Source organism: Amborella trichopoda, chromosome 4 (assembly GCF_054954075.1).
Source record: "Amborella trichopoda isolate Santa Cruz 75 chromosome 4, AtrichopodaSantaCruz75HAP2 v2.0, whole genome shotgun sequence".
Classification (NCBI taxonomy): Eukaryota; Viridiplantae; Streptophyta; class Magnoliopsida; order Amborellales; family Amborellaceae; genus Amborella; species Amborella trichopoda.
Genome location: NC_142339.1, coordinates 2,431,721 through 2,453,988, shown reverse-complemented (window position 1 = coordinate 2,453,988; position 22,268 = coordinate 2,431,721). Strand labels below are relative to the sequence as shown.

The 22,268-nt window shown below is 34.6% G+C and overlaps 1 protein-coding gene and 1 non-coding gene across 4 annotated transcripts; one reads left to right on the top strand and one right to left on the bottom strand.

The window, feature by feature from the left end:
• Positions 1 to 7,519: 7,519 nt before the first annotated feature.
• Positions 7,520 to 7,609, bottom strand: TRNAY-GUA (transfer RNA tyrosine (anticodon GUA)). The gene is given in 2 exon segments: positions 7,520 to 7,555; positions 7,573 to 7,609. It is a non-coding gene; the product is annotated as a tRNA-Tyr (tRNA).
• A 4,735-nt stretch (positions 7,610 to 12,344) lies between these two features.
• On the top strand, positions 12,345 to 20,695 carry MSL10 (mechanosensitive channel of small conductance-like 10). Of its 3 annotated transcripts, XM_088864304.1 has the most exons (7): positions 12,361 to 12,837; positions 13,792 to 15,320; positions 16,467 to 16,590; positions 18,575 to 18,868; positions 19,048 to 19,250; positions 19,662 to 19,919; positions 20,364 to 20,695. In XM_088864304.1, exons 2-6 carry the CDS (start codon positions 13,825 to 13,827, stop codon positions 19,915 to 19,917), a joined length of 2,373 nt encoding a protein of 790 aa, XP_088720430.1. In that variant the 5' UTR covers positions 12,361 to 12,837; positions 13,792 to 13,824; the 3' UTR covers positions 19,918 to 19,919; positions 20,364 to 20,695. The 3 variants fall into 3 exon arrangements, 2 of the variants coding, with proteins under 2 accessions (XP_088720430.1, XP_088720431.1); XR_016053778.1 differs by having other exon boundaries at positions 12,345 to 15,320; positions 16,462 to 16,590; XM_088864305.1 differs by lacking the exons at positions 18,575 to 18,868; positions 19,048 to 19,250; positions 19,662 to 19,919; positions 20,364 to 20,695 and adding an exon at positions 18,089 to 18,227 and having other exon boundaries at positions 12,405 to 15,320.
• The last annotated feature ends 1,573 nt before the right edge of the window (positions 20,696 to 22,268 follow it).

The window sequence follows — 22,268 nt, the reverse complement described above, 5'->3', positions numbered from 1 at the left end:
ATCATGGATTACAAAAACAAATTCGATCATGGATTAAAAAAAAAAAATCACAAATTTTCAAAAAATTCAATCATGGATTACAAAAAATTCGATCATGGATTACATAAAATTCGATCATGGATTACAAAAAAAAACAAACATAAAAAAACAAAAAATTTAATCATGGATTACAAAAAAAGAAAAAAACAATTCGATCATGGATTACAAAAAATTCAATCATGGATTACAAAAAACTCTATCATGGGTTACAAAAAAAGCAAAAAACAAAAAATTCAATCATGGATTACAAAAAAAAAAACAAACATTTCGATCATGGATTACAAAAAAAAAACAAACATTTCGATCATGTATTACAAAACATTCGATCATGATTACAAAAAATTCTATCATGGGTTACAAAAAAAAAAAAAAATTCTATCATGGATTACAAGAAAAAAAAACAAACATTTCGATCATGGATTACAAAAAATTCGATCATGGATTACAAAAAATTCTATCATGGGTTACAAAAAAACAAAAAATTCGATCATGGATTACAAAAAAACAAAAGCAATTCGATCATGGATTACAACAAAATCGATCAAGTATTACAAAAAAATCTATCATGGATTACAAAAAAAAAAAAAAAAAAAAATCCGTACGGACTCGCCGATTCACTGTTCCGACTCGTCGATCCCGTATAGTGAATCGGCGAGTCACTGTACAGAAATCGTCCGGTTCTCTCTAGAACCGGACGATTTCCGATTTTTCAACCGATTCGATCCACTTTTGCGATTTCCGAGTCGAACCGGGCGAGTCCGGTTCGACTCGGCGTTTTTTAAAACAGTGATCTCAACATAAAGATTTTTTGAAATAAATAAAATAATAAATTTAAATCTTAAAAACAGTGTATTTTGTAACAAATTATATAAATCGTCTATTTTAAAGAGTTTATATATTTATTTGATCTATACCATATTTAAATTTTTAAATTTCATAATTAAGATTGAACATGAATTTATGGTTTCTAACACCGGAACTTCATATTGTAGCAAAATTTAGAGGTATGCCTTACTATATAGTATAAGGTGGACATTTTTTACAAACCTCGCCTATTGGAATTTCCAATAAGCCAAAATATTTCGCCAAAATATTTTATGCTCCCTTAGGAGCATGTTGTCCATTTACTCCCTGGAGTAAGGCCAAATTTAAAGGTAATTTAGGATTGACATTTTGGGGAGTTAACATTGTGAACCTATGGACTAACCTCAAAAAAATAAAAATTTTAAACCTCCCTCTACTTGAAAATATAATATCTCAATATTGCATCAAGACCATGAGTGGGAGGTCTAAGTGCCCGAAAATTTAAATAATTAACTTTTATGTTTTATAATTATTGCATAGTTCCTGAAATTTTAGATTCAAAAAGTCATTCCAAATTGATTCTCTGCCAAAAAGTGAATGAACAGTATACTCCCATAAAACCATAACATATGCGCTCTTTCCTATAGAAACGTTGCATGGTACCAAACCGACTTGCATAACTCCACTTGCGTATGTCGATTCAATCGAATCACACCATGACTCGGCTTATCCAACCAAGTCTCGACCGAATTTCATGTCCTCCTAGTTTCTAACTCATATACAAACAAAATTATAACTTGTATAAAAATAAAATTGGAGATAAGGGGTTAGGTTGGCGGGGTGCCACAACATAACATTTTGAGCTTTGTAGTGTAGACAACCTCTTCCTCACTAAACTACCAAAAAAAAAAGCAGGCATTTTAAAAGCCTTAATAAATATAAGAATTGTATAAGATGAGAGCATGTACCCTTGGTATAGGGGGGCACAATTACTTACCACCATCTGATGTGAAATATGATAGCTTGGATGTATCACAAAGTTCGAGATTTTTTTAAAACAAATTTGAGCTTGGTCAATGAAATAAATACAGCCACCTAAATTCACATTCGATGGTCAAGATTAATTGTGACCATCTTGTACTAAAAGATAAATGGTTTTTTTATATACTTTCCCATAAATATAGTGTCTAGTTAAAATAAAAATATTATGCTTTTCAATTGTTATTTATTAATATATATTTAAAAAAATTTGGTCCTCGATAAAAAAATAAATTGGATTGAAATAGTATGCGATATTTTCTTTTTATCCGGATATATTTATACTTAAATATGGGTGTGGTTGGCAATGGGGGCTAGGCTTTACATTAATATGTATCTATGCATCTCGAAACCCCACTTAAGAATGCAAATGTTGGAAAATTTTATGATAACACTAACTAAATTTCATACTCATATGATTGTAGATAAATAAATAAAAATAAAATACTTTGAAGCGGCTCACTTGATCTAAATTTGACGATTAGATGGGAGGAAAGTATTGCAACTTATATACAATAGGAGAAGTATAGAAACGTTTTCCTATTCACAAAAACTCTACAACAATCTCATCAAGATTTATATGTCCTAAATCTGGGGAAGAAGAAGAAGAAGGAAAATCTACAAAAGTATCAGAAATACTATCATCTGTCATTTTTAAAAATAGTTGTACAGAGTTGACTGTATAAAGATACAGATAGGTTAAAGGTCAACTTTCATTTTCTGGTTTATAAAGTATGAACTCCACTCAATGCCTCTTGCCGATTTCAGAGTTCCTGTCGAATAAACCTCATAAAGTATTGTGACAATGAAATATCAACTTCACTTTAATAAATTAACCTTTAATTTGTATCTTGTTTTCTGATGCGAGAGATCGTAGACCAGCTACACAGACGCAGAGCATACTAATCTGAATACATATTATAGATTAACCCAGCCAACAGTGTATTAATATAATCTCAACAACATAATCCAGGCTCTGATACCAATATAGATGTGCACAAGCATAAAAACAAGCATAAACAATATAGATGTAGACAAGCATGAACAATCATACACAAAAGACAGTAATAACAAGGAAAATCAAAAGGTAGATCAAAAGTAGACAGAAGATCAGAAAATACTTAAACATGCGCACTATAAATTACAATATCATACAAGGGATACAAAGATCTTCCAAGCACAAAAGAAAATTACAGCGGAAAACAGAAGCAAGGAAGAAAACAAGGCAGGAAGTAAAGAAGTAAAGCACACCAAAGAAAACTAAGGCCGGGAGGCTCTAAAAGCACTCTGGCCATTACAAATGCTAGGAATGGGTATTTATAGGCCCCGAACATGAAAGGCGGATTCCAAAACAAAAATAAAACAGTACAACTGGCCTGCCCAAGCGGCCTTATGTACAGTGAAAAGGTGATTTACAGTAGTCGGTGGCTGACAAACAGTGCCAGTTGTCCCGACATAAATAGTGAAAAACTGATGAACAATGTCAGGTGTTCCGACATGAACAATGAAAAGCTGATGAACAGTGCCTGCCGACAAAATAGTGAGCTACAGTGCCTTGCGCCCTCAAGGACAAGTGCGGCTTCAATTTGGTACGGCTTAAAACTTGTACAGCTTCAGGGATAAATGCGGTCTCATACTGGTACGGCTTCAGGGATAAATGCGGTCTCATACTGGTACGGCTTCAGGGATAAGTTCGGCATCAATCGGTGTTTGGATAAAGATCATAAGGGTATCCATCCGAATCGTAACTTGATGAGGAGGGAGGGCTATGTGATGGTCCAGTATAAGTGTCATCACTTGAGCTGTCTTCTGGTTCTACAGAAGGGGGATGATCTGCAAGCCATAAATGAAGCTGATGTAGCAAAGCTGCTTCTCTGGGTGTTTCATCGGTCCAAACAGTGTTCCCTATATAAATATCCAAAAGAATCCATTCTGACTGGATTATGTTAATACAACATATGATGATCTTTAATTCTTTCCATAAATCAGTCTGGAATAGCAAAAAACTTAGAAGATTAGAATCATACCATCCAATGGTTTTAATAATGGCGTGTTGGGCAATGTAAGTATGTTCAGAATAAATCTGGGGATTAAGATCTTGGTGGAAGGCTATAATGATATAAGGTTTATGAGGATATCCAAAGGATTCAAACCACTGGTTATAATGCTAATGCTTTATAATAAATTTATAAAAGTTTAAAGCTCGTGGATTAAGATGTTGATAATTGTTCCATTGTAGGAAATGGCAATGTCGAAGGTAGGATAAGAGTTTTCTTACATGGAAGATAAACCATATGTGGTGGTTTTGGGTAAGATATCAAAGAAAGCAACTGACTTCTTTTGGCATATTACAGTAATGTCTAGTCTAAAATGAGGAAATGAACGGGTAGTTTGGATGGCATCGGATTCCTTGAAAACAATCTCCATGGTTTCTTAACACTATTTCATGCATTTTCTGTTGCATTAGATCATTCATTGAATTCATAGCTTTTTTGAGGATTACTTCATAAATTTCATCAGGGAGGTCTTGTTCATTATCATCAATGCTGATGATGGCACCTAAAAAATGAATTACTGGGAGAAGCTACTGGTTTGAAAACTTTTTCCTTAAAAATATGTCTGCTAGAACATTATTTTTCTCAAATATGTGTTTGTATTCAAAGTTCCATTGGAAAAACCAATTTGACCATCCCAGTAACTGAGGATTTTGAAGTATTTTGTTTTTTAATTTTAACATGTTGGGGAAAACAGATAAAGCCATTTATACAAGAAAATTGTGGCCAATAAGATGAAACTGAAAATTTTCAATTCCTCTTTTGATAGCCAATATTTATTTAAAAGTAGAATGATAATGCATTTCTGACTCTTTAAATTTTCCACTTTTATAGCCACAAATCATTATGTCTTTTCCAATCTGCTCAAGTAAAATACAAGCCCAAAACTCATCTGATGCGTCAGTTTGTAAAACTCTTTTTCCATTGGAAGGTATTTTCAAAGAAGGTAGGTTTTGAGATAATCTTCTGAGCTCTTGAACACACTCAGTCTGTTTTTTTTTCCATGGTGGTGCTTTTTTCTTTAACAGAATATAAAGGGGACTGGTAAACAAATAAAGCTTAAGAATAAAATGGGACATGTAATTTACAATGCCTAGGAATTGTTGGATTTGCTTTACAGATATCAAAATATCAGGAAAATCTAAAAGATGTTTAGCTATATGGGGTTGCAATATGTACATACCATTATGAAAATGCATACCAAGAAAATCTATTTCAGTAGTAGCAAAGACACTTTTTTTCAGAGAGCATGATACCATATTTACAGTAAAGGAAATAAAACTTATCTAATAGATTGACATGACTTTCAAGACTAGGAGAGAATAGTAGAATGTCATCTATATATATCAAAGCTTGTGTCGAGATTGGTTCGAAAATAGTGGTTAAAACTTTTTGAAAATAAGTGGGTGCATTTTTCAAACCAAATGACATAACAGTCCATTGAAAGTGGCAGTTTCGAAGACAAAAGGCTTTTTTTGGTCTGTCATATGGGTGTATGCCTATCTGCCAAAATCTTGACTTTAAATCAAATTTTGAAAATATATGAGCATGAGATATTTGAGAAAATAAAGCAATCTGGTTGGGCAAAGGAAAGTTATCATCTGCAAGAAAGGTATTCAATGGTTGATAGTCGATGACTAATCTAAGTTTTCCTCGGGTTTGTTCTACTCTTTTATTGACATAAAAGGCTTCACATGTACAGGGAGAACTACTCGTTTCATTTAATCCTTCCTTAATCAGATCATGAATTTCTTGCTTGGCTTGTTCTAACAAATCAGGATTTAATCATCTGTGGGAGGCTTTTGTAGGGTTGATGTATTCATTCTTTTTAAAAGGGAGTTTGACATAAAAGTTTAGATTTCTCGAAAGTGGATTGGTACATTTCTTTAGGAATTCAGTATGGGAGTTTGCACAACAATTAGATATGATTTTTTGTCTTACTGTTTTTAAGGTTTGGGTTTGGTCTAGACTAGCGATCAAGGGTAAGGTCATGTTTCTAAAATGAACTCCTTTGGAGGTCTATTGAAGTTTTTATGGTTTGAACAACTGGCGTATGATGTGAGATAATTGATCCTTCAACGTAGCACATTTTCGTAAAGGACTTATAAGTACTTTATTCTTTATTCCATCACCCAAACAGGTTTTGCATGCATCACTTAGCCCGCATGTTAAAAATATCGATGTACCTCATGAAACATTTTAGATGGTAAAATAATGATTTGAACTCTTAAGCTCCCTAGATGTGGTCCTCCCTCCCCCAGAGTGTTCACGGTCAACACTTAAAAGAAAATTAACATTGGATCATATTTTGAACCCCAAATCATTGCTTTTTCAATGAGTGAAGATTCATGAAAACCAATGATTTAAAAAACGGATCAGTGATTTGGATTGGGTACCCTAAAAATTGGTTTGGATTGATGAATCGGCGGTCTGGATCGTCATTTTATTGTGTGGAAAAAAGTAAACTAGCGAAAAAACATATAACAGTGTACCGGCCAAAAAATTAGTCTGAATAAGTGAATCGGTGGTTTGGATCACCGCTTTATTGTAGAAAATTATTGTTTTATGCGGAGTCGTCGGTTCCCTTCTAAACCTGACTATTTTCTTATATATTGATCAAATTGGAACGGGGTGATCGATTCCTAGGTCGGACTGCGCGAGTGAGTGCCGACTCGGCGTTTTTTAAATCACTAATGAAAACTATTGAATCAAAATAATCACCCACAAATTATTTTCATGGATTGTACGCAATCGGACTGTTAAGGTAAAAAAAAAAGTGAAGTTCAATCTCAAGTCGACACATACATAAATGTTTATTCGTGTGGGGCAATGTTTTTTAGACCGACTTCACATATACCGACTCGGTCACCTTTTTAAAGTAAACACAAATAATTGAATACTTTGCGAGATGAAGTATTTTCCTTTTTATCAATGTTTAAAAAAATATAGGAACTAGAACCGGTCGATTCAAATCGGGAATATTGGGACGAACCAATTCCCACAAAAAATCAATCCCAAATTTTCAAATCAAGAAAATAACGATATGGTGATAGTTTGGTAGAGGGTGTAAGTGTACAGTATCATTCCGTGGGATTATGCTATGGACACCCCACACACCTTCCTCAATGGCAACAAATAGTAATGCCCTTTGGGTCATGGGCGTGATATGCCTTTTTTTTTCCTTGAATGGTAAAAATTATATTAAATTCCGGTATTTTTTGCTTTTATGTCAATTTTTAAGTTAAAATTAAATGTAGAATAATATGCTAGGGGTTATAGCTTTCCCTATTTTTTAATGCCGTGCTAAAATGAAGTTTTTAAGTTCGTCCAAAATAAAACAGGGGGCTTTTAAATAAAATAAAATTTGGAAGTTTTTCATTTCCAAAATAAAACAAAGCTCTTTTCGTTATGGAAAAAAAATAAAAGGATAAATTTTGCAATTTTTTTCATTACAAAATAAATTTATTGGTTTGCTATTTTTTTCCAAAATAAAGTAAGGATATTTTCAATGGAAAACAGAAGGAATGGAATATTTGTAAGTTTTCCCATAATAAAAAAATAAACACCGTATATCAAATGAATGATCCGACCTGCCGGATTCGAACCAGCGACCTAAGGATGATCTGAGGGCAACCCACTACAGTCCTCCGCTCTACCAACTGAGCTAAGGTCGGTCGATGTGAAATGCCCTTCAAAATTATTATCATGTACTTTATTTTCCATTTTTATTGTGTGGATTCCGCCATCCATTATATGTAATGACGGTAAAGATGTATCATTTCTCCTTGCATTATAAATATCATATTGCAAAGTATAGGATCTCTTACAACCCTTGCTTTAAAACCCACATATCCGAATTGTGAACCGCAAATCTAGACCATGAGTTCGTTGGGACCGAACATATTCTAAAAAGATACCAATCCCGGCCCGATTCCCCTCTTAAAAACCTTCCTTTTGTAATTTTGTCTGATTTACCTTTTGATCAAGGGGAAACTAATAACAGACAAATAAAAACTAAAATAAAAAATATTTAAAATATTATACTTTCTATTTGGGTCTGCAATGGAGTACACCTCAATAACTTTTCATAATATCAAATTATTTACTCGATTACCAACGATCTCTGTTTACAAATGAGTGGTTTCTTCCCTTTAAATACATTTAGAAGAAAAAGTAAATAAATAAATAACCCACAAAAACAAACTCTTTTTAAAATTCATATAGACTTTATCAAACTACCTAATTGTAAGCCTTATTATAATCAAACATAATTTATATTTATCTCTTTAAACCAACCAACTTAATCATTTGTTTAATATTAAAACCAATCATAACTCCAAAACACTCAATTGCTACCCTATTATTAAACAACTCATGCATCAAAAGATTCAATGTCCACCACCTTCCATCCCACATGAAAAAAATTCTAACCAATACAAAAAAATAAAAAAACAATAATAAAAAATTAGATTTTTTAATATTTTGTTTGCATCACTTTTTTAGTTTATCTACTGTTTTATTAGGTCCCCTCTAATCCCACCCCCTATGAATCCTTATTGATTTTTTTCTTTTGTTTTAAATATTTATTGGATCACCGAGTCTGACCAAATTGAACTGATTCAACTCACAAGTCCAAAGATCCGATATAGATATGTGGGATGGACGATCGACCCCACCATTTCGGATTTTAGGATGCTACCGATAACCAAACCAAGTAGATGTCTTCAATAATTTGGAAAATGAGTAATGGGAATACACTATGCACTCTTAATTTGTAGCATGCTTGTGGTAAAATGGTGGAGAGTTGCTATAGTTCTTGGTGAATATAGGTGAGAGTAATGTTGATCTAAGCAGTCTATCATCTAGAACGACGGTGTATGGCCCTATAGTGTGACATGTAGCTTTCATCAAATGGCATGTAGGGCGCTTTCCATCCAATAAATATGGCCTTAACTCCATATAATGGCGACGGTAAAATAGTAAAAATATTCATATACATTATAAATTTAGAGCCAGGTTTCACAAGACATTCACATTTTTTTAACGAAGATTAATTTCAATTTAGAAAATGCATGTTAAGGTGGGACAAATGCCTCAGCCAGTCTAATTCAAAAGCCAATTTCATATTTGCTCGATAGCTTGTTAAAATCATTTTTTGACTAATTTTAGCCAGTTGAACCAATAAGTTTTGACTAAATTAACATGCTAAATAAAGTTGGGTATTTTTTTTAATATAATTTATGTATTTTAAGTATTGTTTTTATTTTTATTTTTATTTTGTAAAAATGGTCTAATCGGTAATTGGACTTGACTGAACCATACCCTGCAACAATTCGGTAGCTAATATGATCTTGATAACATTATGTTAACTACAGCGTAAAAGTGTTTGAAAAATTGAAATCAAGCTCCAAGTCGCTAACTACTCAAGCCCAAACCCAAGTCAAAATTGAGCTGGGGTTGATGCGTCAAGTCGCTAACTACCAGCGTGCGTCAACTGCTAATCACTCAAGCCCAAGCCTAATTGCGCTCTGACTCACTAGGGCTATGATTTTGATTTCGATTCATGCAACCAACGGAGGCAAATTTTGAATGGGATATAATGGTATTTTATGGCTTTTATTTTTTGTAGTGCCATAAACTTGGTGTGATTTTAAGTTATTTGGCGCCGAACTTCTAGTCTATTGATCTAGTTGGATACAATCAAGTCCTAAGTTGGACAATTTAGTTATTCACTAATGTAAGCCGTAGTTAGATCGGACTCGATTGGCTAGTCCGTATGGTCGGACAACCCATCAATGTCTTTGTTAATTTAGTTTGAAGGAAAAAAAATGTTTAGCTAAAACGGTCAAAATCAATGCTTGATCAATTAGCTGTTTGCAGTAGCCGATTTTGGTACATCATAATAAATTTGAACAAATCCTTTAAATATATTTTATATTTGAAAGCTATATCTATATTTTTTATTGTATTATTTATTTTTTCCTTTTTGCTCAACGAGTTGGACCAACGTTCATACTGATTCTAACTGTGCCAGACTCCGGTTCTAATCCTGAGATATAAACACCGTACCTATTTTGGTCAGGGTCTCTTGAATTCGATATTTGATTTCAAATATGAAACCTACCAAAATTCTACCAAAACTTTAAAGGTATGAAATTAAAAACCATTATTCTTTGCACTTTGCCTAGGTGCCAGAATGATCAATCGTTCATGTGCACGTTTTTGTACACAAAACTCCGGGCCAAGAAAAGTGGCTGGATGAGCTATAAACACTGTAAATGTGGGCCCATTAGCATAGGTTTTTGGTAGGAAACATGGAATTTGCCATTTTGTGATTTCCAGTTGTCCCATGAATACTATTCAACCCAAAATCCATTTGGTGTAAACTGATCGGTTATTTTTATTGTGCCACTCATTGTTTGCATAAAATATGGGCGGCCCAAACTTGGCTCTTAGTATAATTTAGGTCTAAACAATCAAAGTAAGACACACCTTTCAAATCCTGTTAGAAGATGCAGCTCCGGGTCGAGAATCCTTACGATGATATAAAAATCTATTTTCACTTTTAGTTATGAAGTTTAAATATTGCTGTAAATTGATTAGATCCATTAATACATAAAAATATTGAAAATATACTATTTTGATGTTGTGTTATAAGATGTATTATTTTTCGGATTTGAAGTCTTATTTTTTTCATATCTATACATCGAAGTTGAAATGTGGATTCGATGATTTTCCAATATCAAAAAAACATTTTTTTTTGGTGATTTTTTGTGGTACACATTACAGTGTAGAGTTGGCGCCTTATAAACTTTTTCCATTTTCAATCATCTCAACCTCAAGATTTACTGATATGAGAAAAAATAGACTTCAAGTATTGGAAGTAATTCATCTTGTAATGCATCATCTAGACAATCAATTTTAAAGTTTTTCAAGTGTCTATAGGTCTGCTCGATCTACACTATTTTTTAATATTTAAATTTTATAATTAAAGATAAAAATAGACTTTCAAGACATCATAAATATTTATGATATTAAAACAATATATTTTAGCATTATTTAAAGGTGCGCTTACTTTAATTATTTATACCCTCAACCTCATAGAAATCGCACTCTTCTTTTAAAGCCATAATACGTCAAAGTTTCCCTCATAAACACGAGGGGAAAGAATGTCTCAAATGAGTGCAGCCCACGTGAAATGTGATACTCATATAGGAAGGGACACGCCTATAAACAAACAATTGAATTAAGGGAAACTTATCAAAATATTAGTGGGAGATGGATTATTTAACATTTTACTTATTTACAACTAAAGTCATCAAGATCGGACTGAACACTAAACCAGTTAGATTGCTCTTAGTCAAAACTGGTACAACTGATTGAATTGATTAGATAAAATTTGTTAAAAATAAATATAAAAAAAAAAAAAAATGATAAAGTTTTAAAATAACCCAATTTCATTTAGTTGCTTGATCCAATTAAAAACTGGCTGGTCGAATCGGTCAATAATTAGTTTTGATTGGTTTTTGACAAAATCCACTTTTTACATTGAAATTTAAATTTTAAAAAATGGTGATGATCAAGCTGATCTATAAACACTTGAAAATATTGAAAATAAACGGTCAAGATAATGTGTTAGAAAATAAATTGTTTTTAAAACCAAAAATCTATTTTTTCTTATCCATAAATCACTGAGGTTGAGATGAATGATTTTGGGGTTTTACAGCATAAAAACAACCTTCATTCGTGGATTTTTTAAGCGCACCTTACTTGTACGTTATAAAGTTGACACCATATATCCTAGTGGTTTTTTAAGTGCACCTTACTAGTGCATTATAAAGTTGAATCTTATATAAATAGTTAATAGTTGATAAATTAATTGTATTTTTACATATTTATTTCTATCCACTTCCACACGTCAAGGCAAACTTTTTCGAATCTAAATTGCAGTCAAATAAGGGTGTGGTTTGTATAGAACCGAGGCTTTAAACAATCAAAGTACATCTCACCTTCAAATAGTATCGAGAAATATGGTTTTAATCTCGTAATAACTTGTGATAACTTTAAAATATATTTTCATATCTAATTAAACACTTTAAAGCTTAAAAAAATAGTATAGATCGAGCAGGTATATAAAAACTTGAAAATATTAAAAATTAACGATAAAAAATACATTATTTTGAAAAATTGAAATTCATTTTTTCTTACGTTTATGTATCTTGATGTCGAGATGATAAATTTACGAATATTTGGAAATCAAAACAACTCCTTATAGTGAAAATTTTGAGGTGGATTCTAATTAGGTTGTTTAGAGCCTTGGGTCTATATAAACTTTTTCTTTCAAATAATAATACGTTACTTTGTCGTCTTTTCCTTAATCAATTAGCGCGTCTTTGTCTTTGACTATCCAGTTCGAAGCCGGTGAGCTATGCACACTTTTCTCTGTAATTTTACATATTATTTCTCTCTCTTTATATCTCTCAAGGTTCACCATTGCACATTCTCGGCCCTTTCATTTCCCGGCATCTTTGCCCGAAAATATCGCCGGAAAACACACTATTGATGCTGGGAATCGGCGACAAGCTTTCTCTGAAGTCTGGAATCTCATTTTCCCTGCGAAATAATGCCCGAGAAATCATCCTGAACAACGCCATTATATTGTCCCTTGAATATCTTTCACCGCCATTTTAGAGCTCTTCATTGTGTTAGTTACAGTTTCGAGGCTAAAAATGAGTGGAATGAGCTTCTGATCTCTGCAACATTACAAAATCCTTGTTCCCGTTTTTCCCGCCACCCTTTTCGTGGCTTTTTGGCCGGAATAATCGCCAGAAGATTTATGTGACCGGATAAAGCCGGAATACAGTGGCAGAGCTTTAACTACGGTTCATATTTTCCGTGTTAGGTAGGGAGTATGAAATTTTGATACCATCTCTGGTTTTTTCCTGCAAAACGCTGGAATAAGGCAAGGTACGATCAATTAAATATTAATATACATCCAAAGAACTGTAGACCGTGTCTCGTTCTCTGTGTCTTGCTCTGCAACTTTACAGCACATTTCACAGCAAATATGCTTTCTACTTTCTATGTTTTGGTCCAGATTTTTCCATTTAATGACGTAATTTACGACGCAGACTTGTTCCATTTACACTTGCTAAGCCTCAAGCCCATCTACATTTTATAATTTCCAGGCCATTTTGTTCAGAAGAACCTTCCCTGCATATTCACAGAGAAAAGCAAAAAAAAAAAAAAAAAGGGAAAAAGAAAAAAAAAATCATCTATACTCCCCTCCTTTGCCTTTTCTGATAAAACTACCATCTTCCGGTCAAAACTATATTGGAAAAGCTCAGATTTGCAGACAAATGGCATATTCTTGATGGTTTCTCTAATTGATTCACCTTTTATTTATCTTTCTTGGATTTGAACTTTGCAGGCATTTATTTACACAAAAACCACTTCTCCAGGCATCTGTTTCCCTGGTTTTCTGGAAAATGCTTTCATTCACTGGAAACATGTAACTTTCACTATTTTCTCCTTTGATTTTTTTTTTTGCTTTGTTTTCCTTAGTTTTTTTGGTCGGTTTCCTTTTCCTTATGTAACATTTTCCTGTCCTAGCATAAGATACAGAGCATTGCATTTCTCTGCAAGGTATTTGATGGTTTTTAAGCCTTATTCTCCCGCGTTTTGGTTCTGCAACTTTAGCTTGAAAGTCTTCCCCTTTTCTCCATAGAGCTCCCATATGGTATTATGAACACATTATTTCCGTTATTCATTTCACAGTGAAGCTTAATATTATTCTTTTTCAGTTTGTTGGTTATATCTAACCAGTGTTAAATACTACTCCAAACTCCGACCTTAGATCTTTAAGTTGAAGTTAACAGTAGCAAGATTCATGACTCTTCCTTCAATGGAGGGAGAAGAAGGGGATTGTAAGCCTGTGAAGGACTCTAGGGTAACAAAACCAGTTGCAGATGAAGTAGTCTTACTCATAGACAAACCTAGCGATGTGTCGAACAAAAAAAAAACAGTTGAAAACACAGAAGCTGAGAACTTGATCACAGCAAGAGATTCACAGTACTCTCATGGCTCCTGCTCCTTCTCCAAAGACTCTGTTGCTTCTTTTCACATTCATTGTGATGATCAACCAAAGCCAAAAGTAGATAACCATAAAGAGAAGGCAAAGTCGAGTCCAGAGACCAAGCCTACTAATCCTCCCAATCGAGTTCTTTCAAGGTCTGTATTTTCAAAGCCAAAATCTAGGTTTGTAGAACCCAGCTACCCATCTTCTGCAGAAGAAACCTTAAATGCTCCATTGATTCAACAGAAGCAAGAATATATAAGCTCACCATACAGGGGTTCAACCCCTCGAGAAAGTACAATTAGGGCTCGTATAAGCTCACCATTCAGAAGTTCACCAAAAGGAGGTGTAAAAGGAACACCAAAGAGCACTACTCCTTCTGTCATTGATGAGGAAGAAGAAGAAACATACAAAGATGAAGATCTTCCTGGTAAAAAGCCATGGCAAAAGAAACCAAGCATCAGGGTTTTAGTAGAGTGGACTGCCTTTATTCTGATAACGGGTTGCTTAATTTGTAGCTTAACTGTAAACCCATTGAAGGACCGGACAATCTGGGGCCTTGAAATATGGAAATGGTGTCTAATGGTTCTTGTTATCTTCTGTGGAAGACTGGTTTCAGGGTGGTTCATCACCCTTCTGGTATTGCTCATAGAGCAAAATTTCATGCTTAGAAAGAAGGTGCTATACTTTGTATATGGACTGAGGAAAAGTGTTCAAAAATGCCTTTGGCTTGGGCTTATTCTTCTGGCTTGGTCTCTCTTATTCGATGACAAGGTAGAGCGAACAACCAAGAGCCACAAGATCCTATCCCATGTTTCAAGAGCTCTGGTTGCCTTTCTTATTGCTGCTGCTCTTTGGTTGGTTAAAACTCTTCTGGTAAAAGTGTTGGCGTCTTCTTTTCATGTGAACACTTTCTTCGATAGAATTCAAGAATCTATATTTCATCAATATGTTCTCGAGGCTCTTTCAGGGCCTCCTGTAATGGAGTTACAGGAGACATTAAGTAAAGGTGGTGATGGTGCTAGGAGTGCTGGAAAATTGAGTTTTAGAACTGGGGCACAAGGGAAGAAAGTGAAGGTCGAAGATGGGGTAATAGATGTGGATAAGCTCCATAAGATGGAGCAGGACAAGGTATCGGCATGGACTATGAAGAGAATGGTTAATGTGATAAGAAGCTCTGGCTTGTCTACTATTTCAAATGCCCTTGATGAGTCAGTGGATGAGGAGGAGCAGAGGGAGATCAACAGCGAGTGGGAAGCCAAGGCTGCTGCTTATAGAATATTCAGGAATGCTGCGAAGCCTGGTTCCAAGTGAGTATATCTCACTCTCTCTTTCTCTATGTATATATGTATGTATGTATCTGTGCTCAATAGACATTTGTATGTCCATTCCCCCCCAAAACAAAGAGATAGACATCTGTTTGTCTGTATGCTCGACAGACCAATTTTATCAGTTTTATCTGGGTTGAATAGTTGAGTTTTCACTTCCTTCACACACCACATTTTCTGTGTGGTTATACTATTTTAGCAATGTACTTTGGTGTTGTTTATTTGTATATTTTGAGGCAATGCATTTGCCTAGATAAATCTGTTTATAGTTATATGTCTACGTAAGGATAATTTCTGAATCTGTTGATCAACAGTAAAACTTAGCTATCATACTATTCAACTTTGGATGGGCTCTGCAGCTTAAGCTTATATAATTTTAACACACATGAGGAGAAATACAAGCTCTCTTTCTCTTGCTCTTCCCTTGTGTTCTTATCCGAAGATATCCAGAGCACCCTCAATTGTAGCAAGTGCTTCTAGTTTCCATGTGCAATCTTCTTAGGTCTTTTTCTTTGGGGAGTTTAACATGATTTACGTTAGGGAGATTTGAAGCCTGGACTTCTCTCTTGCAAACCAGTGTCTTTCTATTGGGGCAAAGGCCTAGTTGACAACTCCTTTGGTCTTTATGAGTCTATGCCTTATCTCCTTTGCTTGCAAACCAGTGTTTTACTTCTGATTGCATTGTTGTATGTGGTTTTGGCTATTTCTGTTGCTGGTTTGCACTTGGTCTATCATGACTTCAGTCTCCAACATTTATTTTTTTTATTTGAAAATATGCAGCTAGTCTATGTTATCTTGCTATATCGTAATACAGATTATGCTTCAAACGGCATGTGCCCATTTGGATGTGGGATAAGCTCAGTGTGTATGTGAGTCTGGGTGCCCTCACGCACTATTGCTTGTGGGGTTGCTTATGCATGATGTGCTTGTATGCTTTTAAAAAGTTGTAGTTCAACCATACATGATATAAAACTAGGAATTCAGACATTTGGAATGGCATCACAGAAAGGGAAAAACTAGGGTTGCCTGAGCAAATTAATGAATGGGAGCCTTTAAGTAAAGTGGTGTTTTGAATTTTTTGCTTTGTTATTTGAATTTTTCTTGAATTTCTTGTCTCAATTAGTGTAGGTATATTGAAGAAGAGGATTTGCTTAGATTCTTGAGGAAGAATGAGGTGGATAGCATATTTCCTCAGTTTGAAGGGGCGATAGAGACAGGGAAGATCAAGAAATCGGCTCTGAGGAACTGGGTGGTACGAGATTCTGGCCTTTGCATTCTGGGGTGTTGTTTATTGGGTTTTTGCTGAAATTTCTTTCTTCCTTTCTTCCTCTGGGAATCAATTCGACACCTGGGTGCATCACTGGAAATGACCCATATGCTACACTAGTTTCCTTTCTCATTTCTTAATTCTTTTCCGAATGATTGACATGACTTCGAATTCTGGGACTATAACTAGTATATAAGAAGAAAAGACAGCTCGAGTCACTGATATTTTTTCAGTACTGTTTTTCCTTTGTCACTGTTTAGTTTCAGGAACAATTTATAATTATATTGAATTCAGAAGTCACTGTTTTCTTCTTTTCATTTTCATTCAAATGATTGAAATATACTTAGATTTTATTATACCCACTAGCGTAAACACAGAAAATAATGTTGTCAGTGTTGTTTCTTTTAAATATTATATTCATTTGGGGGATTTCCTAATTAATCTAAGTGCCCAGTGTGCTACACTAGTTTGAAATCATAACAATTGTATAAGGTGCAAGTGTAAAGGAAGCTAAAGTCCCTGATATCTCTCTCTTTAGTAGTTTTTTGCGTTTGTTTAATTTTAGAAAAAATAATATAATCGTATAGGATTTTAAAGGAAATCATTTCACCCCTTTTCTCATTCTTGTTAAAATGATTGAATTTGCTTCATTTTATTTTAGTAATCCGGCATATGAAGAGGATTTAACATTGGTTTAGGGCTTTCCTAAAATTTTATTTTGTACATATGATTTCCAGATTGATCTTTTACCTGAATTCCTAACTTATCAATATCAGGATTTTGTAGTTTTGCTCAGATAAAAAATAAAAAAGTACAACCTATTCTTTCCTTTCAAGCAATGAAAAATATGGTCAGAAGATTCAAACTCTTCTCTAATAAAACCATGAGGATTCTTTGGTTTTATTCAAAAGAAAAGGAAATGGTCATCCCTATATTCTTGTTAAAATTTGTAGTAATGGAGCATTATTTGATAGAGGGATTTTCATCATCGTCAAATCCTTTTCTCAACTAATTGGGTTCGGCTACACGAAGCCTGGTCTGCCATTCTAGGGTATTAGGTTTTTTATTTTTGGATGAGTTATGGGTACTATAGTCATTTCAGGAAAGAAGTCCTGTTTTGATTATCTTGGAAAAGGTCATGGTATTTTGGTTTAAATCTAAGATAAGACCTGTTTAGGTGATATTCTAGGAATGCAAAATGCGCATATCTCAGGCTACTCTAATGAATTTCAGACATCAATTCAAATGCTCTTGCAAAATGCCCATATCACAGGCTACCCTGATGAATCTCAGACATCAATTAAAATGCTTTTTCAGATTTTAATTCATCTGAGTGGACCATCGAAGCTGTATTTGCATCCAGAAAATCTGGTATCCTGACCATATATTATTAGTCATACGTAAATTACAGAGTGTTATAACGGATCAAATATGTTTCTGATTGGTACTTTCCCCTTTAATTGGGTTGTCTATTCTGATTCAGAGTAGAAAACAGAGGTGAAAGGAGCCTGGCTGGCTTCCTGAATTTCAGTATTGCGGGTTATTTGTACCGCAGACAAAAAACTTAACAAGAGATCTTCCTTAGAATTCTGCATGTACTCTGGTCATTTGCCTTTGCTGATTGAAAAGGAAGTTGTAACTTAATACAAGAAGTGACTGGCTGAAGGTGCTCCCTTTTTCTATTAGCTCAAGTTCTTTGAAGGTGAAGCTCATCTCTAGTTATTTCTCATGCTTAATGCTTTAACCTGGCCCGCCTTTTGATAGCTCTAAGCTCTCTTATGTAAAAAGGTTAGCATTCTTCATATGTTAATTTAGTTTCCACCTGTAGGATTGTCATTCTTTGTAACTTATTGTGGTTGCTTAGCTTTCTCCACATACTGTTGATGGGATTAGGCCCAATGTGATAGCATAAAATTCATTAATGACTACTAAAGTATCTTGCTTATGATTCATTTGGTGTTCTGATCAGGTGAAGGTGTACCTAGATCGCAAAGCTCTTGCACACTCCTTGAATGATACCAATACAGCCGTTAATCAACTGCACAAGCTAGCGAGTGCAACTGCAATAATCATTATTATAATTGTCTGCCTGCTTTTCATGGGATTTGCAACGACTAAAGTTCTCTTTTTCATATCCTCACAGCTCTTATTAGTGGTTTTCATATTCGGGAACACTTGCAAAACCATGTTTGAATCAATCATTTTCGTGTTCGTGATGCATCCCTTTGATGTTGGGGATCGATGCGTTATTGATGGAGTCCAGGTATATTTGAATAATTTTGTTCTTTCATCGAAAGTAATGCATGAGCTTTGGTTGTTTTATTCGCATTAGTATTTCTATTATGTTCACAGTTAGCTTTTATTGATGAGTAATTACCATGATTTATTTTTCCCCTTCACAGTTAATATGAGCTGATTTGTTCTTGCCTTTGGCAAAATCAGATGATTGTGGAAGAGATGAACATCTTAACGACCATTTTCTTGCGATACGACAATGAGAAAATATACTATCCAAATGCTGTGTTACTGACAAAACCAATCAGCAACTTTTATAGGAGCCCAGAGATGGGGGATAATGTAGAGTTCTGTGTTGATGTTTCAACTTCCATGGAAAGCATCGGAGCTCTCAAAGCCAGGATACAGTCGTAAGAATTCTCTCTCTTCCCATGCTTCATTTAATTTAAGGGAAAATATACAATAATCCAATGGATGAGCAGAATATAGAAAAGCCTGTCCATTGTGGTCATGACCATCCAGTGAAATGATGGACAATGATGGAGATATTGGGACCCCTTCCATTAGCATCATTGCTTCTCACTCTCTCCTTTGCTGTCCATTATTTCATTGGACTGTGATGTCGCATTGGACTATGGCTTTCCATGGTCCATTATGTTATGCTACACTCGCCTATGTTTCATCCACCTAAGCTTTGCATGATAGAGATTGAGTTTTTCCATTAAGACTGTTATGTACTCCCATAATCATTCATATAGGTAATTATGATTGAGTACTTATTTCTTTTCTTTTCTTTTCTTTTTTGGGGCGGTTGATTGCAGATATTTAGAGAGCAAACCTCAGCACTGGCAACCAAAGCACAGCGTAGTGGTAAAAGATATAGAGAACTTAAATAAGATGAAAATGGGGCTCTATGTTACACATACCATTAACCACCAGAACTATGCGGAAAAGACTAGCAGGAGGTCAGACCTGGTTTTGGAGTTGAAGAAGATATTCGCGGAACTTGGCATTCGCTACCGACTTTTGCCTCAGGAAGTTGAGATCACTAGCATGACAGGCCGCATCCCATTTTAGAGGTACTTATTGAGAGAGAGAGAGAGAGAGAGAGAGAGAGAGAGAGAGAGAGAGAGAGAGAGAGAGAGAGAGAGTTATCCCCATGTGTCACCCCTACACTAGTGTCGACACTTCGATACATGTTGAAAGTTGAGATTTGAGGATAAATTAATTTAAAATTATAGAGGGGGACATGATGAGTTTTGAGTTTTGAAATTGGGTCATTTTTAACTTGCTTTCATCCATTCTACCATCTCCACATTCACCTGTATAAAAAGGGGAATTAGTTTATATATACCAAAAAGCTATGATATTTTATTTATAAATAATAATCATATAGACGTATCTAACCATATAAGCTTTTTAGGCTGAAATACTGGATACTTTCGATACTTATTGATAGTGATGCTCGGTGTCCACGTGAAGATGCTTGATTATGGGCTTATCTATATTCTTCATTTTTGTAGGGGATATGATATGTGGGCTGTTGCTAGGTTACGAAATGCATTGCTGATTTATCGGAACATGCAAAAGTGTCCTCTATATGTATTTTGGCCATAGGAAGGTGGAATATAATATTTGGAATCGGCTTGGGCCTGAGAGCTTCATAGGTGATGTTGGCAATGCCACATCTCATGTTTGATTCTTACATTCGAACTACCCAAAAGAAAGAGTTGGACCCTGATTTTGAGTAAGCATTATTTTGGGGGTTACTGTGGTCACTTTTCGGCCCTTTTGCATTATGCTTGCTCTTGTGAATGTTAATATATTTTTCAGTGTGAGTTTTTTCTTTGCTTCCCATTTGTTTTCGATACGTTGATAGTAGAAAGCAAATTGGAGGATAAGTGATATTTTAGTCACATGAGGAGCAAATTTAAAAAAATGTAAAAATATATCAGGGTTATATATTTACAGATCATATCATGTATGTAGTATTTTCTACTTTCTTACTTTGTAGGATGCTTTAATACCTTGTTGATGCTCATAGTCATGGTCCTAAAATATTTTATTGACCATGCTCATGGCTAAGGGCATTGGCATTATAATGGTATAACAGTGATGCCATCGTTAGAATGCCAATGCCCTTTTAAAAGTTAAAATATTTAGCTTGTTAGTCTAGGTGAAATTTGGTAAATTTCAAACCCCATTTTGACGTGTCATTTGATAGGCTATTTGAAATTTGACCAAAAAATGATGGGTTATCTTATATTAGATCAAACTATATGGGTAGGATGTTAAATAGTTCAAATCCTAGATGTAGTTTGATAAAATATCTAATAGAAATTTTTTTTGGGGTGAGCCAATGGGGGAGAGAGCCGTTACCATTGGTAGGAATTGAGTCTAAGATGTATTGTTGCAAATTGTCAAGTACCAACCAATTAAGCCTAGGCCCAGGCCCAGGCCCAGGCCCAATTCTTAGAATAAAACTTGAACCGGAACATTCCTTATGTCTACCACTAACCGCTCAAGCCCACGCCCAATTCCTAGAATTTTCTTTTTTGTTTTGTATTTTTAGCCGTATGAACCGAATTTGAGATATAGGCTTGCTAATATCGACTTTGTTAACCATGACCTGTTTATATGCATCTGCATTGCTTTTTGGTTTGTGGCTATTTGCACAAACAACGCAGATTTCACGCAACATACTCTTTTAGAGGTCTGGTTTTTATGTGTTAGGGGACACTGTGATTGGACTGCATCATCATCCGACGCGCCCACCATCGACCTATCATGAACAACCGAAATTAAACAAAAATTACATTCAAAAATCAAGATTCTGATATGATCTCCGCTGTCCATTAAAAAAAGGTGTGGATGGATAAGGGACGCAATCCAATAACTTGATGGTTCTAAGGTTTGGCGCACTCTTTCACTCCCTGCCCATCTCGTGAATTTAGCTCAATTCTAAATGAATTAAGAACGATTGGAAAAGTCTATTTTTTTCCCATTAATTGAGCAAATTTTTTATTTCAAATAAAAGAAATGGTTTCTGTAGGCCTTTTGAAGAACAATTGCAGACCTACGAGGAATTCAATGAAGGGGGGAGCTACTGAACCTTGCAATTCAGCCCCATGGAGAGCCAAAGTTCGGGAGCTCGCCCGTCTCTCCCTTTTGGACAGGCCAATCATATTGTACATTGTTGGCTTATTCTTTATTTATATTTTTTTAACTCAAATTTAAGTGAAATTTGAAGAGTTTGTGCTCCTTTGTGGCGTTGTAAGAAATTAATATAATAAAATAATCAAAATACCTCTAAAAAATTTGAAGGTATTTCGGTCATTTTATTTATTTTATAGAGGTGTGTGAGCACTTGATGAATGGACGCGTTGAAAATTATGATTCAAATAAAATAAATGACAAAAATAACCCTT

Excerpts from the sequence above, each read along its gene's own strand:
- MSL10 (XM_088864304.1), top strand. The coding sequence starts at position 13,825 with ATGACTCTTCCTTCAATGGAGGGAGAAGAAGGGGATTGTAAGCCTGTG. Across the intron at positions 15,321-16,466 it reads GCTGCGAAGCCTGGTTCCAA|GTATATTGAAGAAGAGGATT; the intron begins GTGAGTATATCT and ends CAATTAGTGTAG. Across the intron at positions 18,869-19,047 it reads GCGTTATTGATGGAGTCCAG|ATGATTGTGGAAGAGATGAA; the intron begins GTATATTTGAAT and ends TGGCAAAATCAG.